This window comes from Simochromis diagramma, unplaced genomic scaffold, assembly GCF_900408965.1.
Source record: "Simochromis diagramma unplaced genomic scaffold, fSimDia1.1 OVJJ01000603.1, whole genome shotgun sequence".
NCBI lineage: Eukaryota > Metazoa > Chordata > Actinopteri > Cichliformes > Cichlidae > Simochromis > Simochromis diagramma.
In genome coordinates, this window is record NW_024387414.1 from 15,202,704 (window position 1) to 15,226,816 (window position 24,113).

Consider the following 24,113-nt stretch of genomic DNA (forward strand, 5'->3'; position numbering starts at 1 on the left):
GCCACAAAACATGGGATGGTTTTAACATGCATCCTGACATGTAGTGTAGTATGGCGTCGTAGTAGTGTCTGTCTATATCGGTGTGTATAAATATTAATGTGGTGATCTACTTATAGATCCTTAATCCCAACCGGACAAAGACACCAGTCCATAATCCTGAATCTCCTCCCACAACACCGCACAGCAGCATGACGAAACACATCTGATTACATTTTCATTAGCGGTAAAGTGACCTAACATTCTGTGCCAGTTACATCCAAATATGATCTAACATGAAACGATGCCAAAACCCCACATTTTTAGTCATTTCCAGGTTTAGAGATCACAGTTTGGGCGTTTCAGGTGAACTGCCCTGGATGAAGAATTTTAAACTTAATAAAAAAAGAAAGAAAGAAGAAGAAATTAAGCCTTGGTCAGCCATGGACACTTGACCTAGGTAGAACGCAGTCCTCATTTACCCCTTACCTCCCTCTCAGTTTGGTCTGTATTTCCATCTCCCTCCCCTTTGCTCTCTCTCTCTTGTTATGTAACACTGCAGTTCTGCAAAGCTGCTGATGTGACAGATCCAAGTACCTACACACACAGACACCCACACCCACTGATCAACCAGATCCCTCTGTACTTGATTGTGATTGTTGTCCTTGTTGCTGTCATCATTATTGATCCCAACATTGATTACTGCTGCCCTCGGGATTTTATTGAACATTGTTACTCTGATGTGATGTGACTGGATCTTAGCCACTCTTTTCTCATCTACTGGTATGCAGCCTACACTGTAGCCCATGTTATTTTGTCATTTGTTTCATTGCCTGTGTGTGTGGAATTGGATGCCACACACAAAAAAAGAAGGGACAGGAGAAGAGGGAGACGGAGAGGTAGCTGGGTTACAACCATGTGACCTCACCAGCTGTTGCTGTATGCTGTTGGGAGAAACGAAGAGGGAGGTGAGGGCCAGGAGCAGGGGCGAGAATAAGAGAGGGAGGGGTGGCACACAATGTGACTGGTGACAATCCCTTGGTCTGCAGAGAGAGAGAGGGAGGTAGGGAGCAGGGGATGAATAAACACATGCACGGGCAGAGATGTGAAGAGGGAGCTCACACACACACGCACCTCCTGATTCAGCGGAACAGATTTATTCGTCACCTCTCCCTGCAGCCTCACGCAGAGAGCCTGATGCAAAACACAAGGCAACCCCAAACCCAGCAGCACAGGTCCCGTTCATCATCCCGCTGTCTGCCTGCGTAGCTTTAAGCCTCTGTCACAACTCTGTCTGCGTGCTCGCCGGTGTCCACTGCAGCTAAGGGACACGGGACCGTCTGAGAAGCCACCGGAGGGACGAGAGGCGCATGCGAATGATGGGAAACCTAAAGAGCGAGGACCGCATTGAGGATGGACCAGTGATGAAGCTGCGAGACAAATAAACGAACCAATAAAAGATCCATTTCTACCCTAGGACCCCCGGCAGGGGACATGATTATCATTATGGGATAGATGCACAAAGGGGGGAGAGAGAGAGAAATCTGCTCGTTGCCATGGATACCAGCACGCGAAAATTCACGGTGAGGAGATGGTTTTCTATTTACCTGAAGAACAAGGCGGCAAGAAACAAAAACACCGCTGGGTTCTGCCAGGTGGAGGTGAGTGGCCTTAGCAGATCATTTGGACACAAATGCAAATATGTTTGCTGTAAGGGGGGCTGCATCACATTTGCACCATGTGCGTTTGTGGGAATGTAACAGCCCAGACACCAGCTCACATGTGCAGCAGACAGTGGACTGCGTGTGTGTGTGTGTGTGTGAACAGTGCGTGTGCACATGGGAATGATTGTGGAAAGAATGTGTGTTATTTGGTTTGTTTTGGAGTGTTTCAGGAGTCACTGCTGCGTCGTTCTACAGCTGTTGCTGCTTTCTCTGGCCGTGGGGAAGCTAGAAAATAGAGGAACACGAAGGGAGTCACTGTGCTGTGACGGACAGAGAGAGAGAGAGAGAGAAGTTGTATGGAAATATAGTCAGACAGAAACGCTAACGGGCAAACAAGCAACAAGGCAGGCAGGTTGATAGATAAATGGATACAGACAGATTGATTCAGCGGTCAGCCTCAGCAGTGGAGGTTTATTTATAGCCCAAACAAAGCAGCAGGGCAGAGAGAGGCAGTGAGTCTTTTGTTGCAGATCTACCTGAATGTTTTGGATATTAATGGAGCAAAACCTCACCTTATCCCTCCCTTTTCTTTGTAAAGGAGTGCTGATGAATCATCTTTACAGGCTACCCGTTAACGTGATTGTTTTATTTTAGCAAATGCCTGCCTGCTTGAGTTTGTTTACCTGTCTAGTCGCCTGTCCCTGGAATGGGATGCTCTGATGCTCCATCAGGAGTAGGTGGAAATTACTCAGGCGACCTTGTTTAAGGAATAAACCAGCAATTAAAGAAAAGAAGGGGGCAGTCTGCTCAGTATGAGTTGAAACTTTCCAGCATGTTACAGTTGAAGCCAGGCCTTCAATGACCTCAAAGTGACTGATGAAAAATCTCATTACAATAAGTTGGACTTTATATTTTTATGTGTGTAAATTAGCTCATGGATTGATTTGATCGAAGTGCATCAACATGCAAAATACTATATAATACAAACTGATATTTCAGTCACCCATTTATAATTCAATTCAGTTTTAAACAGTAAAATCTACAAAATGGCCCTTAAATGTAACCTATTTTGCACATTTGCAAAAATGTTATTTTTTCATCTTCAAACTGGAAGAGATCTTCATCTCTTCATCTTACTTGAATCTAATGTACGTGTGTTGTGGGTTATAGATCTATATTCTTGCTATTCACTTATGTCAGTAATTGTATGGTTTTTAGACTTCCACTGTCTACACTGGTATGGCATAGTTCGTATTAGTCATTATTGTACTATCAAGATGAGAACCTTTCCTATGTTGTTTTCTTGATGGTACATCAATCTGGAAAATCAGACTGCAATTACCTCTGAATTCCTGATAGTTAGGAAAATACTTTGGAGAAACCAGCTGTTTTATCCTTGCTATAATGACAATAACATTTGAAGGCTGTATTTATTTTCATGACTTGCTTTGGTGGACGTTTCTGGTTTAAGGGGAACTGTAGGAAGGAGATGGCATCAAAAGACTTGCCGTCACTGGAGAAATGAGACCATGTGATTATTTTCAGCCTCATGTGAACGTTCAGTCACTCTGGCTCCCAGATCGAGGGAAGAATTTCTTTCTCTTATCAAACTATTCCACGAGGATGGGTTAGTAGCTGATTACAAGCTGCATTAAATGCATAAAAGGGTATGAAAATACCTCAGCCAAGTGATTCTTCAGGACAGACAGAATCTTATCATATACTAAAAATGAAGGTTATCTAACAGGTTTCATCAAACAAGTGGAGGCTAGAAGAATCGATTTATAACCATTACCCATGTTTACCAAGTCCTGATAGTGTTTTGTACAGAATTACAGTATAAAAGAAGTTGCAGTGTATATCATATTGTCACAATATCCAGTCTAAGCCTTGCCTCTTGTTGAAAGTTGGTCATTCACTTCATTAAGCAGACTGAATAGGCTGAAAAAGGCAGCTTACACTGTGCATGATTTCCAGTGACCTCAGCCAATATCTTGATAGCAATATAATGGCTTGTAGATGACTATCTATCTTTAGGTATGGATTTAATGAGTAATTATTACATTGATGGCCTTTTTAAATGCATATTGAGGTTATGGGGACACAATTTAATCATTGCTCATATGTTGTAATTTATTAACTCGTTCAAATCTCACCTTAACCCTAATCTACCAATAATGACTTCTATCTTTTCTTTCATCAGGATGACAGTGTACTTAAGGAGTTTGACATCAGCCACCATGTTAAGGAGGGCTGTGAGAAAGCAGACCCTTCACAGTTCCAACTGCTTAAAGTGCTGGGACAGGGATCCTATGGAAAGGTACAATGTGCAACCATTTACTTACTGCAGCTTTAAGGCTTTAATCTGATAAAAGTGATGGGACACTGACCTTACGGAAAATATCAGTGTTGACAATAAAAAAACATAAATAACCTTAAAAGGTCTAGAAGGTCACCTCTGAGGTTACATGTATTTGGTATAATGATCATGTTAATATTTTTTATTCCTCTCGGTTTTATTAGAATATGTGGACTTCTCACTTGATGATGCCCAAAAGTAAGTGCACATTCGTGTGACTGTTGAGCACTTCATCCAGAAACCATCAGCATTAATATGCTGCTATAATTGCCTCCAGTCCTGTGGGAAGTATTTCCAAGATAGCCTGAAACCACACTGCAGGAATTTGCTCCTGCTCAGACACCAGAACGTTAAGGTCAGACAGTGATGTGGTGCAATATGGTCTGCCTCGCAGTCAGTGCTGCAAGTCCTCCCAAAGGTGTTGGATTCAGTTGAAGTGAGAGGTCTGTGCAGATTGGTCAAAGCTTTTCACACAAACTCAAGAAATCGTGGTTGTTGTTTTTTTGTACTTGCTTTATGCTATTGAAAAGAGGCGAGCATTTCTTAAAACGCAACTGTAAAAAAGAAAGTGCACTATTGTTCAGTCCACTTAGAACCAAGGTCCTGCTTAACTCTAAAAAACTAGATTCAAATGAGCCAGGAGATGTCCACTTACCTTTTGGCACAGTGAATATATGCGTGTCTGATTTCAGTGCCGCAGCTGATTATGCTTTACCAGCCAATCATCTGCTAATGATAAGCCATCTAGTTCTAATTATCTGTAGATTAGCTGCCTTGACAACGGTTTCACAGATCACCAGGTTTATTTAAATTAGTAAAGGCCCACTGATTTGTTAATGTTACTGTAGATTAGAGGTCGGAATGGGCCTTACATGAAACATCAGCAGATGTTGGCATGTGGCTGCCGTTTCCAAGGCTGCAGGCATGGACAAAAGGTCACGTCACAGTGTGGCTTAGACAACATGTTTACATAGCTTGTTATATGTCTGCTAAATTATTGCAGACCTTGTTTAAATCGTAGCTGTTGTCTCTGTTGCACCGAAACCACATTGATGTGGCTCTTTTATGTAACGTGATGGTAACTTGCTCCAGCTTGGTAACCTACAAAGGGTGAATATAGCATTTTTAAATGTTGTGAAATATAAATGACAAGTTTGTTTTTTTCTTTTGTTTCAGAAACGTCACTACGAAAGAACAGTTGCACAAAATGTGATGTTTATGGTAATTATCATTGCAGGTGTTTCTGGTTAGAAAAATAAGAGGAGTGGACAGAGGACAGCTATATGCCATGAAGGTCCTGAAGAAGGCAACGCTAAAAGGTGATTTAGTGCAAATACACTTGGCATATTGCCCCATTGGCATCATTTCCAATAGTAATAATAATTAAAAAAAAATGTTTCTTTCAAACAAAGCCCTTTTGTATCATGTTCTTGTTATCGGCTATATTTAAAGAAAGAAACAAAACAAGCACAGCTCCACAGAGGATCGGATCTGAGTCATGGTCATTTGTTAAAATTATTATTGGTTTAGTAGAGGAGCAATAGATATATCATTGCCCAAGTTCTCACAGTGCCCTACATTCAAGGGGATTTTGGGTAAAAGAGGTTAGTTTGTACTTTTGATTCAGATAAACTGTTTTGCGTCAGCCGAGATTATTGTAAACAGGGGTGTACTGTAAAAGCAGGTTCAGATGTCATGTGCTGATTTAGTGACTTTGTACAAGCCTTAATCCTCTTAACCTGCACCTCTGGAATCTAAAGAGTTACACTGTCATCTTGTCAAGCAGACAGATGTTGCAATAACACTGTTATTGTGGTTTTCATTTCACTATAAACCAGCTACACTGGATTTAATTTACCTTAATTTCAAGGAAATGCATTCTTAACCTACATAACACGTACTCGTGTTATTAGATTTGTGACATTTTACAGAATGAACTGGCTGAATCTTCATTAAAAAGACTGCCTTCTATCTCCTACTCAGTTCGGGATCGTGTGCGATCGAAGATGGAAAGAGATATACTGGCAGAAGTGAACCACCCATTTATAGTTAAACTTCACTATGGTGAGTATGAATTACTTGTGCTTTTTCAGCATGTATGTGTTGGAATCTATTGTAATTATACATGTAGAATGATATATAGTGTTAATAGTGAATGTTTGGCCATTAAACATGGCCTAAGATTTGAAGTAATCAGGTCAGCATATGTACAAGTAATAAGGCAAAAACTCAGATTGCCCTAAATGCTCTATGTCAGAGTTTCTTTCTTTTCTTGGTTGTGTGCTGTTTTCCGAATAGCATCCACTTAAAGGGAAAATTGAGTTTAAGTAGGGGAAAGAAAGCTGAAATGGCTTATTTCAGACAGTAGATGAACCGAGGGTTAGTAGTAAAGCCCAGTACAGGGCAAATAAGGATATTGTTGAACTATGAATCGTGCAAAGCTACTTTAATAGAGTTAAGGAATAAAGGTGTGGAACCAGAAATGAGCATAGAAAAATTGTGTTGGGTAAGTCATTATTTTTTTAATAAATAAAAAACCTTTTTTGAGTTGGTCTATATTCCTCATCCCTGTAGTTCTAAATCAACAGCTAGTGTCTGTTTAAATGGGGCTGTGTGCTGTTGGAGGACTTCAGCAGAGCAGTTGGCTAATTAGTCATTTTGATCTGTTACACAAAGACAAGGTGACATTTCACAAGTCATTTTTTTCATTGCATACATGTCATTGTAGTCTGCCCTTATTTGTATCTATACACAACTGCAGATAAATGTGCAGACTGTGCACAAAATAATAGAATACTTTATAGTCCGCAATACAGCAATTAAAGCCTCAAGACGTGTTTAACTTGCATTTCTGTTTGTGTATGTACTTATGTATTTGTGTAGCCTTCCAGACAGAAGGGAAGCTCTACCTGATCCTGGATTTCCTCCGAGGAGGAGACCTTTTTACTCGTCTGTCCAAGGAGGTAGGCTTCCTGGTTCAAATCATAATCCACTGCTCACTGTTTGTTATGGGAAGGTGTTTGTATAACTCCCATCATTCGCCTGTGAAAGAGATCAAAGACAGTCATTTTTTTGTACTTTAAAGGAGGCACACATATTGAGACAATGTGCCATAGTTCGGTTGGCTCTGGTGAAAAGCGAATTTCATAAGAGAGAGCTCAAAAACAAATATGCGAATCAATAACAGACCAGTTTCCCTTTTCTTTTTTGCACATTATATTTATTTATTGTATACTGTATTTATTGTATACTTCCCTTTGTTTGCCTTATATGACCTACTGTGCAGAAATTTGGGGGAACACATACAAAACATATTTGGATTCAACATTTAAATTGCAAAAAAGAGCTGTTAGAATAATAAATAAAGTTGGATATAGGGAGTCCACCAACCAGTTTTTTGTAGGATCATCTATGTTAAAATTCATGGACATTATATATTCTAAAACTTTAGAAATGATATATCGTGTGATGAAAACGAATGTTCCAATTTGTATTTTAAGTATGTTTCAACTAAGAGATGGAAAATATGATTTGAGGGGGTCTTATAAGTTTGAAATGCCTAAAGTGAGAACCAATGTTAAGTATAGATGTGTGTCAGTTTTGGGAGTGAAATTATGGAATGGACTTAATGATGAACTGAAGATGTGTTTTTCTTTGTCATTCTTCAGGAAGATTTTAAAAATTAGTATTATACAAGGTTATAGAAATTTGGTTTGTTAAAAATTTTTTGTGTTGATTTAATTTCTTGATTTATCATTGATTTCTTTTCAAACTGTTATATAACTTACTTATCAGTGCTATTTATTTTCTTGGTTAAGAATTTGATTATTTCTATGGGGGTAAGGGATAGGATAAGTATAAGCCATAAGGCTTCAGCCTATTCCTTTTTCGGTTACTGTTTGAGTACTTTTATGTAAAATTATAATCTGTTGTTGTTGACTGAAATAAAAATTTCAATTCAAAATTCAATTCAATTCATATTTAATACATTTGTTCATTTGTACTAGGTAATGTTCACAGAAGAGGATGTGAAGTTTTACCTTGCAGAGCTGGCTTTGGCCTTGGACCATTTACACAGTCTGGGGATCATCTACAGGGATCTCAAGCCTGAAAAGTACTAGCTCATAAACATCCCTTTTAGGCATTTTAGAAAAAATATTTTGATGCTGATTTTAAAGTTCTCTTCTCCCTCTTAAGCATTCTTCTGGATGAAGAAGGACATATTAAGATTACAGGTCAGTACATCTGACTGAAAACTGTAATTCTCTGCTTTTCTGTTTCTATTTGTCTTTTGACTATGATCCCCTTTTGTCTCTGTCTCACTATCCAGACTTTGGCTTGAGTAAGGAAGCTATTGACCATGATAAGAGGGCTTATTCCTTCTGTGGAACAATAGAGTACATGGCTCCAGAGGTTGTAAACAGGAGAGGTCATACACAAAGCGCTGACTGGTGGTCATTTGGCGTGCTTATGGTAAGTCTTTTACTTTGATAGTCTCTCTACACTTCTGACATGCATGACTAATTTTCCTTCTGAGCATGTAGTCACTCTGCTGGCTTGTATGTTTTATCTAATAATGAATTAACTGCAAACTCAGTTCTTAGATAATATGCCAGTGCACCGATTTCTTCGTTTGGCTTTCCTCTGGCAGTAAAACAACTTTAATTACTGTATCTGGCAGATTAGGTCCCATTATTTTCAGCAAACGTGCATCTGCTGGATGCTGCTTGTTTCGCTAGCCTGGTGGCTTACTTTACTAATACTGAGAGGTTAAACATTCACTGACAGCTGGCAGCTACATTAGGTCACCAGGGGAAGATGTCAACCCTGTCTGCCCTTGTCTGATGTCAGGAATGTACTGATATTAAAATAAACAAATAAATAGCCGAAGATTTCCCAATGTGCTGTAGAGATATTGAAAAGTAAAAGAGATTACTGAAAAAAAGAGAACTCCTTCACATTGTAATCCAATCTTTAATGTGGGCGAATACCATTGGGTGTGGCAAAGTCTATTATCAGGGTGCACAGTAGGTTAGGTTTGTTACAGTGTTAACCAGTGTATATCTTTATTTTATGCCTCTCAGCCTTTTCCAGTTAAATGTGATTTAGGTCATGGTATTATGCGTTAATTTCAACAGCTTTGTTTCTGATTTGGCCCGTTTGCAGTGAAAGTCAAATGACTAATAAAATTTGAAGCAAGCATGGTAATGAGATAATCCACCTCCACAGCTTCCATTATTGGGCGGATGTGTTTTGACAGTTGTTTCGTTGTGTTTTCCAGTTTGAAATGTTGACGGGATCATTACCCTTTCAAGGAAAAGATCGGAAAGAAACAATGGCACTTATTCTAAAGTAAGACTAATTATTGTTGCTATTTTATTGAACCTTCACATCTTTTGCAGGATGTAATGTTTAAAAATTCTTATCTGTTTCCCATTGTCCAACTGCATTTCAATTATCTATATTGTATCTTTGATTTCTGAGGGTTGCTTTATAGGATAAGCTGCTTATATAAATCTGCAATTATTAACCTCAAGAGATCCACTATACCTGAATGAACATAAAAATAAACTGTCAGCAGACATAAACATGCATAAACCTGTTTCTTGGCTTGTGTGTTCAGGGCTAAGCTGGGAATGCCACAGTTCCTCAGTCCTGAAGTGCAGAGTTTATTAAGAGCACTCTTCAAGAGAAATCCTGCTAATCGACTTGGTATGTATAAAAACCTTGAACAATGACAATTAAATGTGTTTTTAGAATAAATTTAGAAACTTAAACATCAGCAGTTTGTGTCCATTTGGATAACTTTTGAAGTCACTTCTTATTTTACACACTCTCTGGTCTCTTGTAATAGGTACACCTAATCAGCACCTCATTTGGGCAAATATTTTAGCAATTCAGCAGCAAATTGTATCACATGTCACATGTTTGGCATGTAGACATGGTCAGGATAACCTGCTGAAGTTCAAATGTGGCATTAGAATGGGGTGAAAGGTGAGCTAAGTGACTTTGACTGTAGCAGGGTTGTTGGTGTCAAATGGGCAGAAACTGTTCTAATCTACTGGGATTTTCCCACATGTTTAGTGAGTGGCAGCTCTCTGAGCAAAAATGCCCTGTTGATGTAGAAGAGCATGAATGAATATACAATACATTGAACCACATGGGCTACAGCAGCAGAAGACCACACCTCATGCTGCTCCTGTCAGCTAGAACAGGAAACTGAGGATACGCTCACCCAACTGGACAACAGAAGCCTGGAAGAAAAAAGTTTCCAGGTCTTATGAGTATCAATTTTTGCTGCAACATTTAGATGACAGGGTCAGAAATTTGTTTACACATGAAAGCATGGGTCCATCCTGCCTTGTAGGAGGGTTAAGGCTGCTTATGATGGTGTAATAGTGTGGGGCATATTTTCTTGGTACATTTTGACGCCTTAGTATCAATATATCACATTTACCTGAATATTGTTAATGACCATGTACATCCCTTTATCCCTTTATAGTGTACCCATCTTCTGATGGCTGCTTCTGGCAGGATAATGTGTCGTGTCGCAAAGCTCAGATAATCAAAAATGGTTTCTTGAACATGACAATGAGTTCACTGTACTCAGATGGCCTCTATAATCACCAGATTTCAATCCAATAGAGCACTTTTGGGATGTGGTGGGACGGGAGATTTAGAGCAATTGTGTGATCCTATCTAAATCTCTGAGGAATGTTTCCATCACCTTGTTGAGTCTGTAGTGTGAAGCATTAAGAAAATTCTCAAGGGAAAAGTACCAGTACTAACAAGGTGCTAATTTGGTTAAAAAAAAAATCTATTCATATTACAAATGTACCACATATAACATTAGAAATTATACTTTGTCCATTCATGGTTTACAAGAAATTCACCTGCTAAATTCATGATCATTTTAACAGTGATTTAAATGCAAGAGTAAGATAGCTCTCAAAATAGCTCTCAAAAAAATCACTAAGGGCAGTCGTCGCCCTGGAAACAGCTGTTTGACCTGTTGCCCTGTGGTAGATGTTACATTTCCACCAAAATAAAGGATAAATAGATTAAAGAACAGTTTTTTAAATGCACCATGGCATGGCGGATTTATTTATTTATTTGTACTTTTTACTCCTTCATATTCATAATTATTTATTATCTTCAACTGAAAGGGTTTGTTTTACTGTGTGAATGATTGTTGAATTGTGTGAATTGATTTTATTTTGGAGGTACATGCGGATGTAGCATTTCAGTTTTATTACATCTTATGATTTAATGACAATAAAAGGCATTGCGATTGATTCTGATTCTCTTAATCTGTGTTACTTATAGGTGCAGGACCAGATGGAGTAGAAGAAATAAAAAGGCATCGCTTCTTTGCATCAATAGACTGGAATGTAAGCATAATTTATTAAGAGTATTCTGCAATATAGATATTTGGGTACTATAAACTTGTATTATACCGTTATTGTCTTATAACCACTGTCTTTCTCACATTTACGAATAACAATAATTTCTTACTGCATCAACTACACTGCTGTTGTAGTTTTAAAGTGCAGTAATGAGATTATTGACCTGAGTTAAACTTAAAATCAGCATCACATGGATCAGGTTTACTTGGTCAAGACAACTCCTCCTTCACTTCCTCAAGAGTTGTCCATAGTCACGGCACTTTAACATGCTCATGTGATGTTGGTTAGCAGCAAAACCCCATACTTCCTTTTCTGTCCATCTTGCCTAACTTTTTTTGCAACTAATCTTCTTATCTGTAAAAGCCTTTGTCTCAGAAAGTTGGCTCATGTGCAAATGTTTTCACTAAAGTCTTTATCCTAACTATCTTTATCTAACCTTGAGACCTCAGCTCCTTTGGATGTACAGTGAAAAACAATTTGCCCCCTTGGCGTTCTTCAAAATGCAAGCTGTGCTTATTGCATGTTAGAAAACAAAGCCCTCCTACACTATTTGTGGGCTGAAACATTTGTCAACAGAAGCAGAAAAAATATTCATGTCATTTTTATAAATTTGAAGATTGCATTTCTGATAGGGCTATTTCATTCCCATTCCATTCATCCAGCATTACTTTAAAAAAGTGACACATATTCGTGTTGGTTACACACCACCAAGCCTGCTGGCTGCCATAAAAGGGGATTTGGTTTTTCTCTCTCCTTTAAATCAGTTTTAAAAGCAGAAATCTCAGCAAAGCAATCATAGACTCATTTGTTTTATTGATTGTAATCATCCTCCCTATAAATATCTGCTCTGATCTCTTAAAGCACCCTTCCTTTTTAATCACAGATGTTTGGAAGGCTTGGGACTCTCATTTATCTGCTTTTGTGAATTATGGCGCTCTTATTTCTATCAGAATCCACTATCATCGGCTTTGCATGCTCGCTAATCTTTGCCCTCACCGCGGGTTCCCATTGCTGCCCTCCTCACTACATTACTACCTGCTCACTTCCACACAACATGCTCCCATTTACACATGGTGTTGCTGGCTTGATGTGACAACTGTCAGTAAGAGGCTTATGCTCTATTCTGCACTATGCTAATTAAATCACTGTACTCTATCAGGCAGAATGATTCCACATCATTCATCAGAACCTTTTCTGACTTTGCGGTCTTAGCCTTTCTTTAATGTCTTGATCTTTGAAATGGTAAAGATTTGTAGCCTCATTTTCTCAACACTATCAAATGAAAACCAAATACTCAAATGCATCAACACTTCCCAATTTCTAATAGTCTCTGTTGGTTACTTTCCATGTATGCTAGTAATAGGAACCCAGAAAGATTGTTCCCTTTAATGGGCACTGCAATGGTGACATCTGCAGGCTATACTCAGTATTACAGCATGTGCCTTTCTGCTGCTGTATGATATATAAATACAATACAACCAGCCACCAGTCTTTACTTCATATTAATTTTTTATCATTTTTTCCCATTAGTGGATATTCACATTTATTCAGAAGTCCTGAGAGGTGTTTCAAGATAGGTGCCAAGTTGCAGCACTTGCTTCTAGAAGGACCTTGTTGTATTCTGTCACATTCTAATTTGCTCTACTTTTTTTCCATTTTTTTTTTTTTTTTACTTCGGTTAATGAATAATTGAATATGATAGTCAGTGAAGAACAAAATATATTGTATGATGGATGGTTGCGTGGTGGTTAGCACTGTTGCCTGAGTTCAGCTCCACCATCTGGGTGGGGCTTCTCTGTGTGGAGTTTACATGTTCTCCTTGTGTTTCCGTGGGTTCTCTCTGGTTTTCTTCCACACTCCAAAGAATGCAATTATTGGGGTAATGAATGATTTGAAGTTGCCCATGTGAGTGTGAATGGTTGTCTGTCTCACTGTGTTAGCCCTGCGATAGACTCCCCCACAACTCTGACAAGGATCAATCAATCAATCAAGGCTTTATTTGCCACGTGCAGGTTGCCCTGCAGTGAAATAGGACCCCCCCCCCCGACCTTACACACATAACACAGACATCACATGGGGATACAGGTCGGAGATCGGTAGCGTTACAGAAAAAAAAAACACTGAAATATACACTACAATGGGAAAGTACAAGAGGAAAAAAAGAGACCTCTACTCATGCTGCGCTCCTGGGAGGACAGCATGAGAACAGGAAACAAAAAAACTCCTCTGCACAAAAAAGCACATAAATGTCCACAGCACAACATTATGGAACACCTGACAAGCCACAGGGTCGGGTGGGGAGTGAGGAGTAATCCAAAGCAAACACAGCAGCCATCCTGCCCAGCGCTACCATTCCAGCGCGGGCTCAGACCCGCCGTGTTCCCAGAAGGGAACAAGCATCGAAGGCGTTTGGAAAGGGAGGGGGGATGAGTGTGTGCATATCAGTGTATATGTATGTGTGTGCGTGTCCAGGGTTCAGCTGGGACAGTGTCCTTCGCCCTGCTAGGCTAAGCAAACAGTCTTCCAGCCAACCCAGGTGGCCTTGCATGGAATGGGAAGGAACAGACTAAACACAGTCGTTATCAGGGTGTTTTTGTTTGGCTCCAGCCTTGCGACCGCAACTGGCACCGAAAGGGTATCCACATGAAGTGATGGTGCTTTTTACTTTAGTGCGAACAGCTCATATGAATTTCAAAGCAGTTCTACAGTCCAACACTGGTCTCTCAATCTCCCATTGGAGAGCCGTGAGCTTCTCCATGATGTTATCAAACTTGTGCTCTGTGATGTTGTCATTCTTGTGCTCAAAGAGCTGATTCTGAGAACTCACGACCACAGTGAGCCTCCCCAAGATGTAATCCAATTTGCGCTCAGAGATTTTATTCCGAGCGAGCCCTTCCAAGATGTAATCCAGTCTGCACTCAGAGATCTTATTCTGAGTATTCACAGCAGCCGTAAGCCTCTCCAAGATCTTATCCGTGCTGCACTCAATGAGGATAAGCAGAAGAGTTGAATGAATGGATGAATGAATGAATGGATGGTGTAACAAGTGCTACAGTTTTGCACAGTGTCTGTCTGCTAGCTAATGGTACAGTGGCTGTACCCAGTGAGGAAAAAATGATAAAGTGGGATAATATCACTCGAGACAGAGAAAGGTATAAGAAAAAACAGGAAGATGAGAGATTATTTTCTAAGGTAAGGACTCCTTAGCAAGTCATATTATAATATGACAAAATAAAGTTGTCCTAAATCATTTTACATTATTTTAATTGGATATTGGATCTGTACATATATTGTCTGGATATTTCCAATTCTGAAACTATATTAAAAGAAAAGTCCATGTCAATCAAAGTATATACTTGACTGTAAGGGCAGGCTAAACTGGGAAGTTTAATGGTTACAGTGATGAACTGGTGAAGGGCAGACTTAATTCATAGAAAATGCTCTTAAACTGGTTGTTGTTCTCTTTTTTTTTTTTTAAATTGTTTTAATTTGTAATATTAAAAAATATTTTACAACTTTTAATTGTTTAGTATAGCACTTTGGGCAACTATTTTTCCGTGTTTAAATAAATAAATTTTACTTATTTGTCTTATTTGTGTGCAAACTCAGCAAACTTGTGGGCCATTTTTTATCAGATCTGACTGAAATAATCATTTTTTCCCCCCAAACACGCTATAGTCAAAGCTTATACATCGTGTTTTCTTCTGACTTTTATACCTCCTTTACAGATCATGTGTCATTTGTGTTGAATTCAGCTGCTGGTGTAACAGTATTCCAATTTCTCGGGTTTTTTTTGCTCATTCACAGAAGCTGTACAAGAAGGAAGTGAGGCCTCCTTTCAAACCAACCGTTGGCAGACCTGAAGACACTTTCCATTTTGACCCTGAGTTCACCTCCAGAACACCTACTGGTAACTAAAGCATGTAGACACACATGCAAATACAGAATTAATGTATAGGTTATAGGCGATTGGGTTCAATGAGGAACAGAAAAAAAAGAAAACTACCATACTGATCAATCGTTTTTACTAAACTTTAATATTTCTAAAACACTGTCAAGCACTCTGCAGACGTTTGGTTCAATGTGTCTTGGGATATCCAGATTCTCCAGGCATCCCTCCCAGCGCGAACACACACCAGTTGTTTCGTGGTTTTAGCTTCGTTGCAACTAACCAAACTCAGGAGTCCAGTGTTGCTACAGTAGCGGCCACTCCTCAAGAGCTGAACATCAACCCCATCGCACAGGTATAACTCTACATCTAATTAAATCACAGACTAGCACACAGTTTATGTATTTAGGTTTCTGACCTTTCCAAACATTACCTCAAATAAATTCCCTGTCAGCAACTACATAAGTCATTTAATGTTGTAGTGTTTGTGCACCTGATTATGTGTGTTCTACATAGCATCTCTGTGGTGATCTGGCCTTCGGTGATGTTTATGATCTGAAAGAAGAAATCGGACACACAGGAACCTCTGTCTGCAAAAGATGTCTGCACAGAATTACTTCAGTGGAGTATTGTGTGAAGGTAGGGGACACTTAACCTGAACTGCAATTTATTTAAATACACTATTGATTTAGCTTGTGAAATGACTATTTGGGGCTGCTTACATATTAAAATAAAATGTAGTCAAACTGGACAAAACTTGCATGCTTCCTGAGCTGTAACTCAGAGTTAGTCATTGTGAGAAGTTCAGCTTAATAAAACCACAACATATTTTTTAGGTATGTTTACAAATCACTGGTGATCCATCATGCTAATATGTTGTGCACATTTATGTCAGATTATTGACAGAGCGAGGAGAGATCCGTCAGAAGAGATTGAGATTCTGTTAAGATATGGACAGCATCCAAATATTATTACCCTGAAAGATGTAAGTACAGCACATGAGCCTGCAGAATAGTGATTTTTAATTTGCATGTAATTTTTCCTAAGCATTTTTTCTTTTTTTAAAAGATATTTGTTTGTATCTGTCTTCTGCATTCACCTTTACCTATAGGTGTTTGACGATGGCCAGTGTGTGTATCTGGTTCAGGAGTTACTGAGAGGGGACGAGTTGCTGGACAAAGCTCTGATGCACACAAATTTTACTGAGAGAGATGCATCAGACATCATCTGCGCTCTGACCAAAACTGTGGAATATTTACACTCACAGGGGGTAAGCTGGATGAAAGGAGGGATTAAAAATCAATCTTTGAATTCAGGTGGGGTGGGGGGGGGGGGTTCAGTCCCAGTGTAATAGCATAGTGCATATACATTGCCAAAGCTCCATAACTTCAGAGGTCATTACCATCAGCACAAAAGCTGTGTGCTGGGAGCTTCAATGGCAATGTCCATGTAGTATATTTATATGTATGCACATTATTAAGGCTTAATGGTGACTTGTTATTATTTTTTCCAGGTTGTACATCGAGACTTGAAACCCAGCAACATCCGCTACGCAGATGACAGTGGACTCCCAGAATGCATCAGGATATGCGACTTTGGTTTTGCCAAACAGCTCAGAGCTGAAAATGGTTTGCTGATGACTCCCTGTTACACAGCTACGTTCATGGCTCCTGAGGTACATCAGCAGTCATTACAAGATGCATCTCAGTATCACTTATACAAATTATTTAACAGATAGCTGTGAGTGGTTTTCTTTGCTTTCTTTGTACATGTGCAGATTTTGAGGAAACAGGGTTATGATGCAGCCTGTGACATCTGGAGCCTGGGGATCCTGCTCTACACTATGATAGCTGGGTGAGTTTATAAGGTCTTAATACAACTCACACTCACAGGTTGTGATACAGTTCAGGTGTAAACTGTATGCAATGTTGCAATTTTCTTCAAAGACTCCTGCAACAGCAATAAACAGGATGTCTAAATAACCCCCCCGGTGAAATAACAGTGAGACAATAAGAGAAAATGTCTCAAATCGGAGGTCATGGTTTTCTGGAGTCATGCATTTTTTATTAGATTGAATTGCTTTCTGTAAGTGGGCATTGTTGTTGGTCAGTTTCAGCCCATTTGCCAGCAGTCCCGAGGACACAGCAGAGGAGATTCTGGCTCAGATCGGCTGTGGGAAATTCATTATCACAGGAGGAAACTGGGAGCTGGTGTCAGAAGCAGCCAAGGTTCAAACATCTTAATGCTTTCTGATTTGCATAAAATGGAAATGTTTGCCTCTAGCATCGTAGTATCAGTGCAGAACAAATATATTAACTGTTCATGTCCCCATTTGTTTAACAGGATATCGTGGTTAAGATGCTCCATGTGGACCCCCACCAGCGTCTGACTGCCCCACAGGTACCATTAGTCCATAACATAAACTGGCCTGTCATATGGCATATTGTGCTATTAGTATAGTGCAGGTCCCACCTTGACAGTTTTTTTTCCATCATGATATAATGAATATGCTATAGATATTAATTTTATTAATTTAGACAAAGCAGTAGATTACAAAAGTGTATACAAACTGAAATTTTACATACATATCATTTCCTTTAGCCCAGATGTACACATATGCACTGAGCCTGACGTTCAAACCACGACAGTATATCATGTGTTTGACTATATACCTACACTGTTTGCAATACTACAGATGTATCATGGTTGTGGTGTTACCACGTTATATACATTATATACATTCAGAGCTGATATCAGTTTCACTGTGATGCTTTTCAGGTTCTTCGTCACCCCTGGATTGTTGAGAGAGACCAGCTCTCTGACAAATGTCTCACCAGACAAGATCCACTCATTGTCAAGGTCAGACCCTTTGTACTGTATGTAATTACAAATACAGATTACTATAGAGATAAGCATATTATCCCCTGTATCGTGCTAATATAGATAGAAAAATCACTTATATATCTATTGCTCAATCTAAAATCTTCTAAGGAGACCTCCAAAGAAAAGTGGATGTTTATAGTTTTTTGGGGTGGGTATTTTTATACTGTAGCTCTTACATTTTATGCTATTAATGTTTTGAGTTTGTAAGGCTGCTACCTATATCAGGTCATTGTAAAAGAAACTTTAACATTTTATTTAACCAGGAAGTCCCACTGAAATAAAGTGAATTCTACCTTAAAACAGAAGTTTGGTTCATCTTCGATGTTTAATGCAGAGTAGTCTTAAAAAGTATCTGGGGAAAAAACACTTAAATTGTGCCTGAAAGTATCAGATGTATTTGGATAGAGGAATGCAGCTTATAAATCGCTCCATTTTTACCAGCAGTGGTGCTGATTTACTGGTATGTCCATATTTTCAGTATTAGAGTGGTCTCCTATTAAACTGATTAATTTGCACAAAAAGAAGTAGGATTCAAAGTTGCATGCATAGCTTTATAACTGTTTCAGAGTAGTCCTCAAGGTCTGATTAGTTGATAATAAATATAAGTACAAAATTTTAGTAAGTATAATTCTATAATTTCATACATGCCGCAAAAATCTGTTATTGTTAAATTGAAAAGGCATAGTTAAAGTACTAAATAAACACTGCAGAGTAGCCACATGTGGTAAATGATTTATTAGTAATTCTAATAGGTTAACCTCATAGATTAAGTATACATTTTAATCATACATTTTAACATAGGCTATTAAGGTACATAAGAGAAGATGCACTTTACTTTAAAGCTTGGGAATTCTTTTGTTATAACAGGTAAAAAAAAATATTACATAAATTATATATATTTAATAGCTAATATAATTAAATGGGTAACCATCAAATAGATTGTCTGGTCAATAATTCCTTTAAAATGGCTCTTTTGATAGTAAAGGTGTCACCTGAATTACACTGATCCAATACAATGCATTCTACTTTTGTTCCACTAGGGGGCTCTATCTGCCACCTATTCTGCTTTGAGGCGCTGTGCTCCTGCCCCTGTCCTGGAGCCTGTTCAGTCTTCTGGCCTTGCTCAGCGGAGAGGGATGAAGAAACTCGGGAGTCCAAAACTCACTTCAGATCCTAAGGAAAAGGAATAGCCTCAACCATTTGAATGCAGCACAAATATAATTTTAGCTTTTAATCGTAGACCTGCATTCTAAAAAGCACAAATCACATCTAATAAACTATAACATGACAATATAGAGGCCTACTTGTACTGGCACCAGGATTAGTGTCAAGTCACTCTGTGAATTGTTTCAATTTTAACAGCTTGATGCACTGATATAAAATTCATCACATGCACCTTCATTGGAAACTGTGAAACTGAGTGGCTTGAGGAAGTCAAATAATAGACCTTAAAATAAATTATTCTTAATTTTGAAAAGAGAATTTTCAATTCAAACATACATACATTTTATTAAAAAATTGCTTCTAACTTACCCGTCCTTTGGAAGCTGGCCTTGATTTCAGTTGGTTAACATCCTTGGTCATATAAGTGGCAAGGCTGTCTTACAATACACACAGACAAACTCTTATCTGCCTTGAATTACTGTATATTTGCAGGAACGGCTGCAGTTCAAAGTAAGAAACAGTAGACTGAAAAAAGGAGTATTCAGTGCCACAAACATAAAAGTAGCAGTATGGTTTATATATTTTTGTATGTCAACAAAAGCATAACATTTCTTGTTCCAAAGTCCTAACTTATACACACAGCATCTCTCTTAGATTAGCATATTTTACTCCAATCCTCAGACTCACGCCTGTTAAAAATGTAAATATCCTACCAAAGGGAATTATTTATTTAAAAAATGCCATCTACATTAAGAACCACTGGATGTTGCACTCGAGCACCAGCAGAACAAAACAACCTAGCGTAAATATATATATTGTACGGCTGAGGTATAGTACAATTAAAAACACCAGAGGCCAGTGCCACTGGCACCTTTCTGTACCAGATTTTTTTTTTTTTTTTTTGCCAGATTCAGCTGCTTTCATACGGTGTTGTTCATGTCTGAGGTGGAGCAACACTTGTTGGGAGACTTTAGTCCTCAGCAAGTCGTCATTCAACCGGAGTAACATCATTTCCACTTTACCCATGTCTCTTCTGTTCGGCTCCTCTGGAATATACAGCTACTGAGATACTGAACAGCTATGCTCAAATTTCAAAACACACAGGAAGACTGTGACTATTTACAGAACCTATAGCAATGCCATTTAGTCTTATTGGTAGAAAATGTGATCAAGATTTTTCTTGCATAATTGTCTTCCACAGCCTTTGATTCACTGAGTAGTCTTTAAAAGAAACATGGCACACTCTGCAGTCTATACATTTTAGACAACGTCCAGCATAATTCATCAATTTGCATGTGCTCAAATGTGTTTATCAGTAGGCTTATGTTTGCCATTAGTATCTGAAAGCCAAAACATTGGAGAATCACTGTGTCAGATTTTTGTATATACTGTCTAATGCTGCTGCCCTGATTTTATCTAATGAGATGTTCACTCATAAAGACGAGGTATGATAGAACAGGGTTTTTTGCAGATACTAGTAGCACTTTGTGTTGTACAGTTAAGCCGTAGCACCGTAGATTATAATGCTCCACAAGTTAGAAAAATACTTGCTGATCAGAGGTAAAACGTTTTGAGATGTGCAAGAAATAAGCACTGTAGTAGAGACAATACATTCTGGACACAGTTTTGTTTGCCAATTCAAAAACTGTGGGTTTTGTTGCACTGCACAACGGCAAAAGGTGTGGCTGGCGAACTGATGAAACTATAAGTATGCAGTATGAGTATGTGTGTTGTACAACCGTAAAAGTAATGTTGTATATATTGTTTATTAATTTAGACTGTACGTACTGTTGTGCAAAACCAACAGCATGTTGTATCAGCAGGCTTGGTTGTACAACTGTCAGCAACCAGGAAGACCGATATATTGTTTAGCAAATATATTGGGACTGTACATATTACATTGTGTTGTGCATCCATTGCTGTGTACATACTGTCTATACCCAGCCAATTGTTGAAGATATTGGCCAGAATGCCAAAGTTTTACAAATAAAGGAAAAGAACGGAAAATGACATTGAAGTGTATGAAGAGCTGGTTTGATTTGTTATTCTGACTTGTGACAGAAGCGCTCCCAGTAACGTGATCGATGACATTAACCTGCATGCAATCAATCAGCCATTGCCTAATAAGGATTTGGCTTGTAAAAATCTATATTTTCATAACATAAACAAAAGGTCCTGTTCCATTTAATTGCTGTGAAGTCAGTGTAGTTTTATATTTAATAAGAAGAGTCACACCAAAAGAAATTATTTTCCAGTCATTAATAACCATTTCCTAATATCTACAAATACTGAGAAAAATGTTTGACACCAACTTGCCTGTGAAGGGTAGAGGAAATCTCTTATTACCTGCCTTTTTTAGGAGTGAAACCTACTAAACCCAACATTTTAAACCTTCATGGTGCAGCAGCAGCAGCAGCAGCAAGCCAGAGTTAAAGCCACTAGATGGCAACCAATCATAGTCCATCCTTTTGCTCTCTTTCCACTGCTTACTTGAAGTTGTCCCTTTAGAGCCATAATCCCTGAAAAAGAAGAAGGAAAACTCTTTAATTTATATCAACCACCAGGCACACCATAAAAGCTTTTAGCAGGCACTGAGCTGATGTGTCAGGTGGGTGTGGCGGGCTCATCAGCCCTGACATTTAAGTGCAGTAGTGCTCGGAGCAAAAGGGATTGTAGGATATGAGTAGATACAGATGACAAGCCCCCCTGTGAAGATGATTGCAGTGGAGTGACAAGAGGAGACCAAACAACAGACATAGCAAGGAGAAGGTGTCGGGAGGGGAGAGATGAAAGGCAAAAGAAAGAACAAGAGCTTTGAGAAACAATAACTCAACCCGGCAATTACAGCTTTGTCAGATTTTATGTTATCTTTTCATAAGGGGAGAACTTCAAAAATGTACTTAGAATCTTAAGAGTATATCGCCATTTTGAATTTATTGAAATCTTTGTAACTTTACCTTATGACTATGGAAAAATACAAATGATTGGTTTTGGTCTTAGGATTTTATATCATATTTTTTTTTTTTTTTTTTATTTGTATTTTTTTAAATCTGTGGATATTTAAGTAAACCACGAGTTGGAAAACTGGTTAGCACCTGATATAGGTTAGCACCCTGTAATATGCAAGTTTTCAAATGCCTATGTAAGCAACTTTCTGATTTAGTACCAACAGTGGTGTTGTTGAAAGGGACATGACATTTTTCTGTAAAGTTAAGACATTAATATTTGCAGTATTTTGGTTGCCTCATCGCTACATTATTTTTTTTATTTTTTTAAAAAAGCTATTTCATATTGTCATAAAGATGAGGAAGACCAAGATGGATGCAAAGACAAAACAAAACAAAACAAACAAAAAAAAAAAAACCAAGAAAACAAAACAAGAAACACTGTTACTTTATGAAATCCCTGGGAAGTGAAGTGTTCCACTTAGGAAATCACCTGGTACAGTCACCTTAACACCATGTCTTTTAATGACAAACCAGTCAAGCTGCAGTCCTAGATCCACATCCTCATTCTATGTGAGATGTACCCCACAACCAGACTGCATCAGCCCTCCAGAAGCTGAGCTACAGTATGCTAGGATCTCAGGCCGAACCTGAGGTACTGACTTCCAGCGTTGGCTGAGCCAATGTAGCTTTCAGCCTGGATGGAGGGGTTGACAGGCCCCAGCACTCTTTCTCAATGTACATGTACTTTTGTAAGTGTTTAATACATTCAGCGAGAGATAACCCTGCTTTTCGTAAGAGTTTTGTTTGTTTGTTTGTTTGTTAGTTGGGGTTTTTTTTAATGGCAATATTAAATGCCATTTCTGAGCCTCCTCTTTGGGAGACCTCTGCTGATCACCTGCATGCAGAGATGTCTGAAATATAGCCGCTGGCTACTGAAGTAAAACATTTTGGTAGTTTCACAGCAAACTGTAGTCTGTGCTTTTGGGACATGAGAAATGACATATGCTCAAGCCAAGCCAAGAAGTGGGGGCCTTTTCCATTTCCTTGCCCTTAAAAAGAACAGGAGCTCCTCCTGCTGGGGATGAAGGGAAAGAGAGTTTCTTTTGTTATGTTTTTGTTTTTGGTTGGACACCCTACAATTGGCAAACTGCCTGGCTGCAGAATACTTTCATTGTTTTGTTACCCCCTGAGCAAAATGAAGTGGTCACACTTGGTGACACTAACAAAGTATTTCGAAGTGACTGATGATACTGAAGGGGTGCTTGGTGGCACTGTCATTTGTCCTAGCATCTCCTCTCTTTGAACTAGAGGGGATGGAGACTGATGCTGGATTCCATCCACCTAAGTAAGATATTGGAGTTGGGAAGAGTAGTGGTAGCAGTAGTCAGAAGAGAAAGAAAAAACAAACATATTTTTTATACTCCCTAGGCAAGTTAGAGCCACTAATACATAGGTGTCAAACTCTGGCCCGCGGGCCAAATTTGGCCCGCAGCCTAATTACATTTGGCCCGCGAAGCCATACCAAATTACTATTAGAGCTGGCCTACTGGTATTATACAGCTAATATATATATTGTTTAGTATTAAGCTTTTCTTGTTCCATATTCAGTTTTTCAGCAAAACTTGTTTGAGTCCATAAGAAAAGATTCATTCTTATATCTAGAGGAAGATTTTTTTCAATAAATATTAACGTTAGCCCGCGACTTTGTTCCAGTTTTGAATTTTGGCCCACTGTGTATTTGAGTTTGACACCCCTGCACTAATACATCACAAAACTTGCAATGTGTGTGCACTCACAGATAGAAGCTGGCTGTGCATGGCTTAT

At 38.8% G+C, this 24,113-nt stretch overlaps 1 protein-coding gene and 1 long non-coding RNA gene across 3 annotated transcripts in view; one reads left to right on the forward strand and one right to left on the reverse strand.

Annotated features, from left to right (window-relative positions):
- The first annotated feature begins 50 nt into the window (after positions 1-50).
- rps6ka2 (ribosomal protein S6 kinase, polypeptide 2) lies at positions 51-21,361 on the forward strand. Of its 2 annotated transcripts, none has more exons than XM_040011260.1 (22): positions 51-1,637; positions 3,844-3,960; positions 5,237-5,318; positions 5,983-6,063; positions 6,883-6,962; positions 8,007-8,113; positions 8,197-8,234; positions 8,330-8,472; positions 9,281-9,351; positions 9,623-9,711; positions 11,326-11,390; positions 15,213-15,315; positions 15,465-15,649; positions 15,811-15,933; positions 16,190-16,279; positions 16,406-16,564; positions 16,808-16,969; positions 17,072-17,148; positions 17,405-17,522; positions 17,638-17,694; positions 18,073-18,153; positions 19,218-21,361. In XM_040011260.1, the coding sequence occupies exons 1-22, from the start codon at positions 1,533-1,535 to the stop codon at positions 19,365-19,367; spliced, it is 2,283 nt and encodes a 760-aa protein (XP_039867194.1). In that variant the 5' UTR covers positions 51-1,532; the 3' UTR covers positions 19,368-21,361. The 2 variants fall into 2 exon arrangements, with proteins under 2 accessions (XP_039867194.1, XP_039867195.1); XM_040011261.1 differs by having other exon boundaries at positions 15,507-15,649; positions 19,218-21,360.
- LOC120721156 overlaps positions 20,227-24,113 on the reverse strand; it is a 21,939-nt gene continuing 18,052 nt past the window's right edge. Inside the window, exon 3 of the long non-coding RNA XR_005693124.1 lies at positions 20,227-21,860. This is a non-coding gene — a long non-coding RNA (uncharacterized LOC120721156). The remainder of the gene's footprint in view (positions 21,861-24,113) is intronic.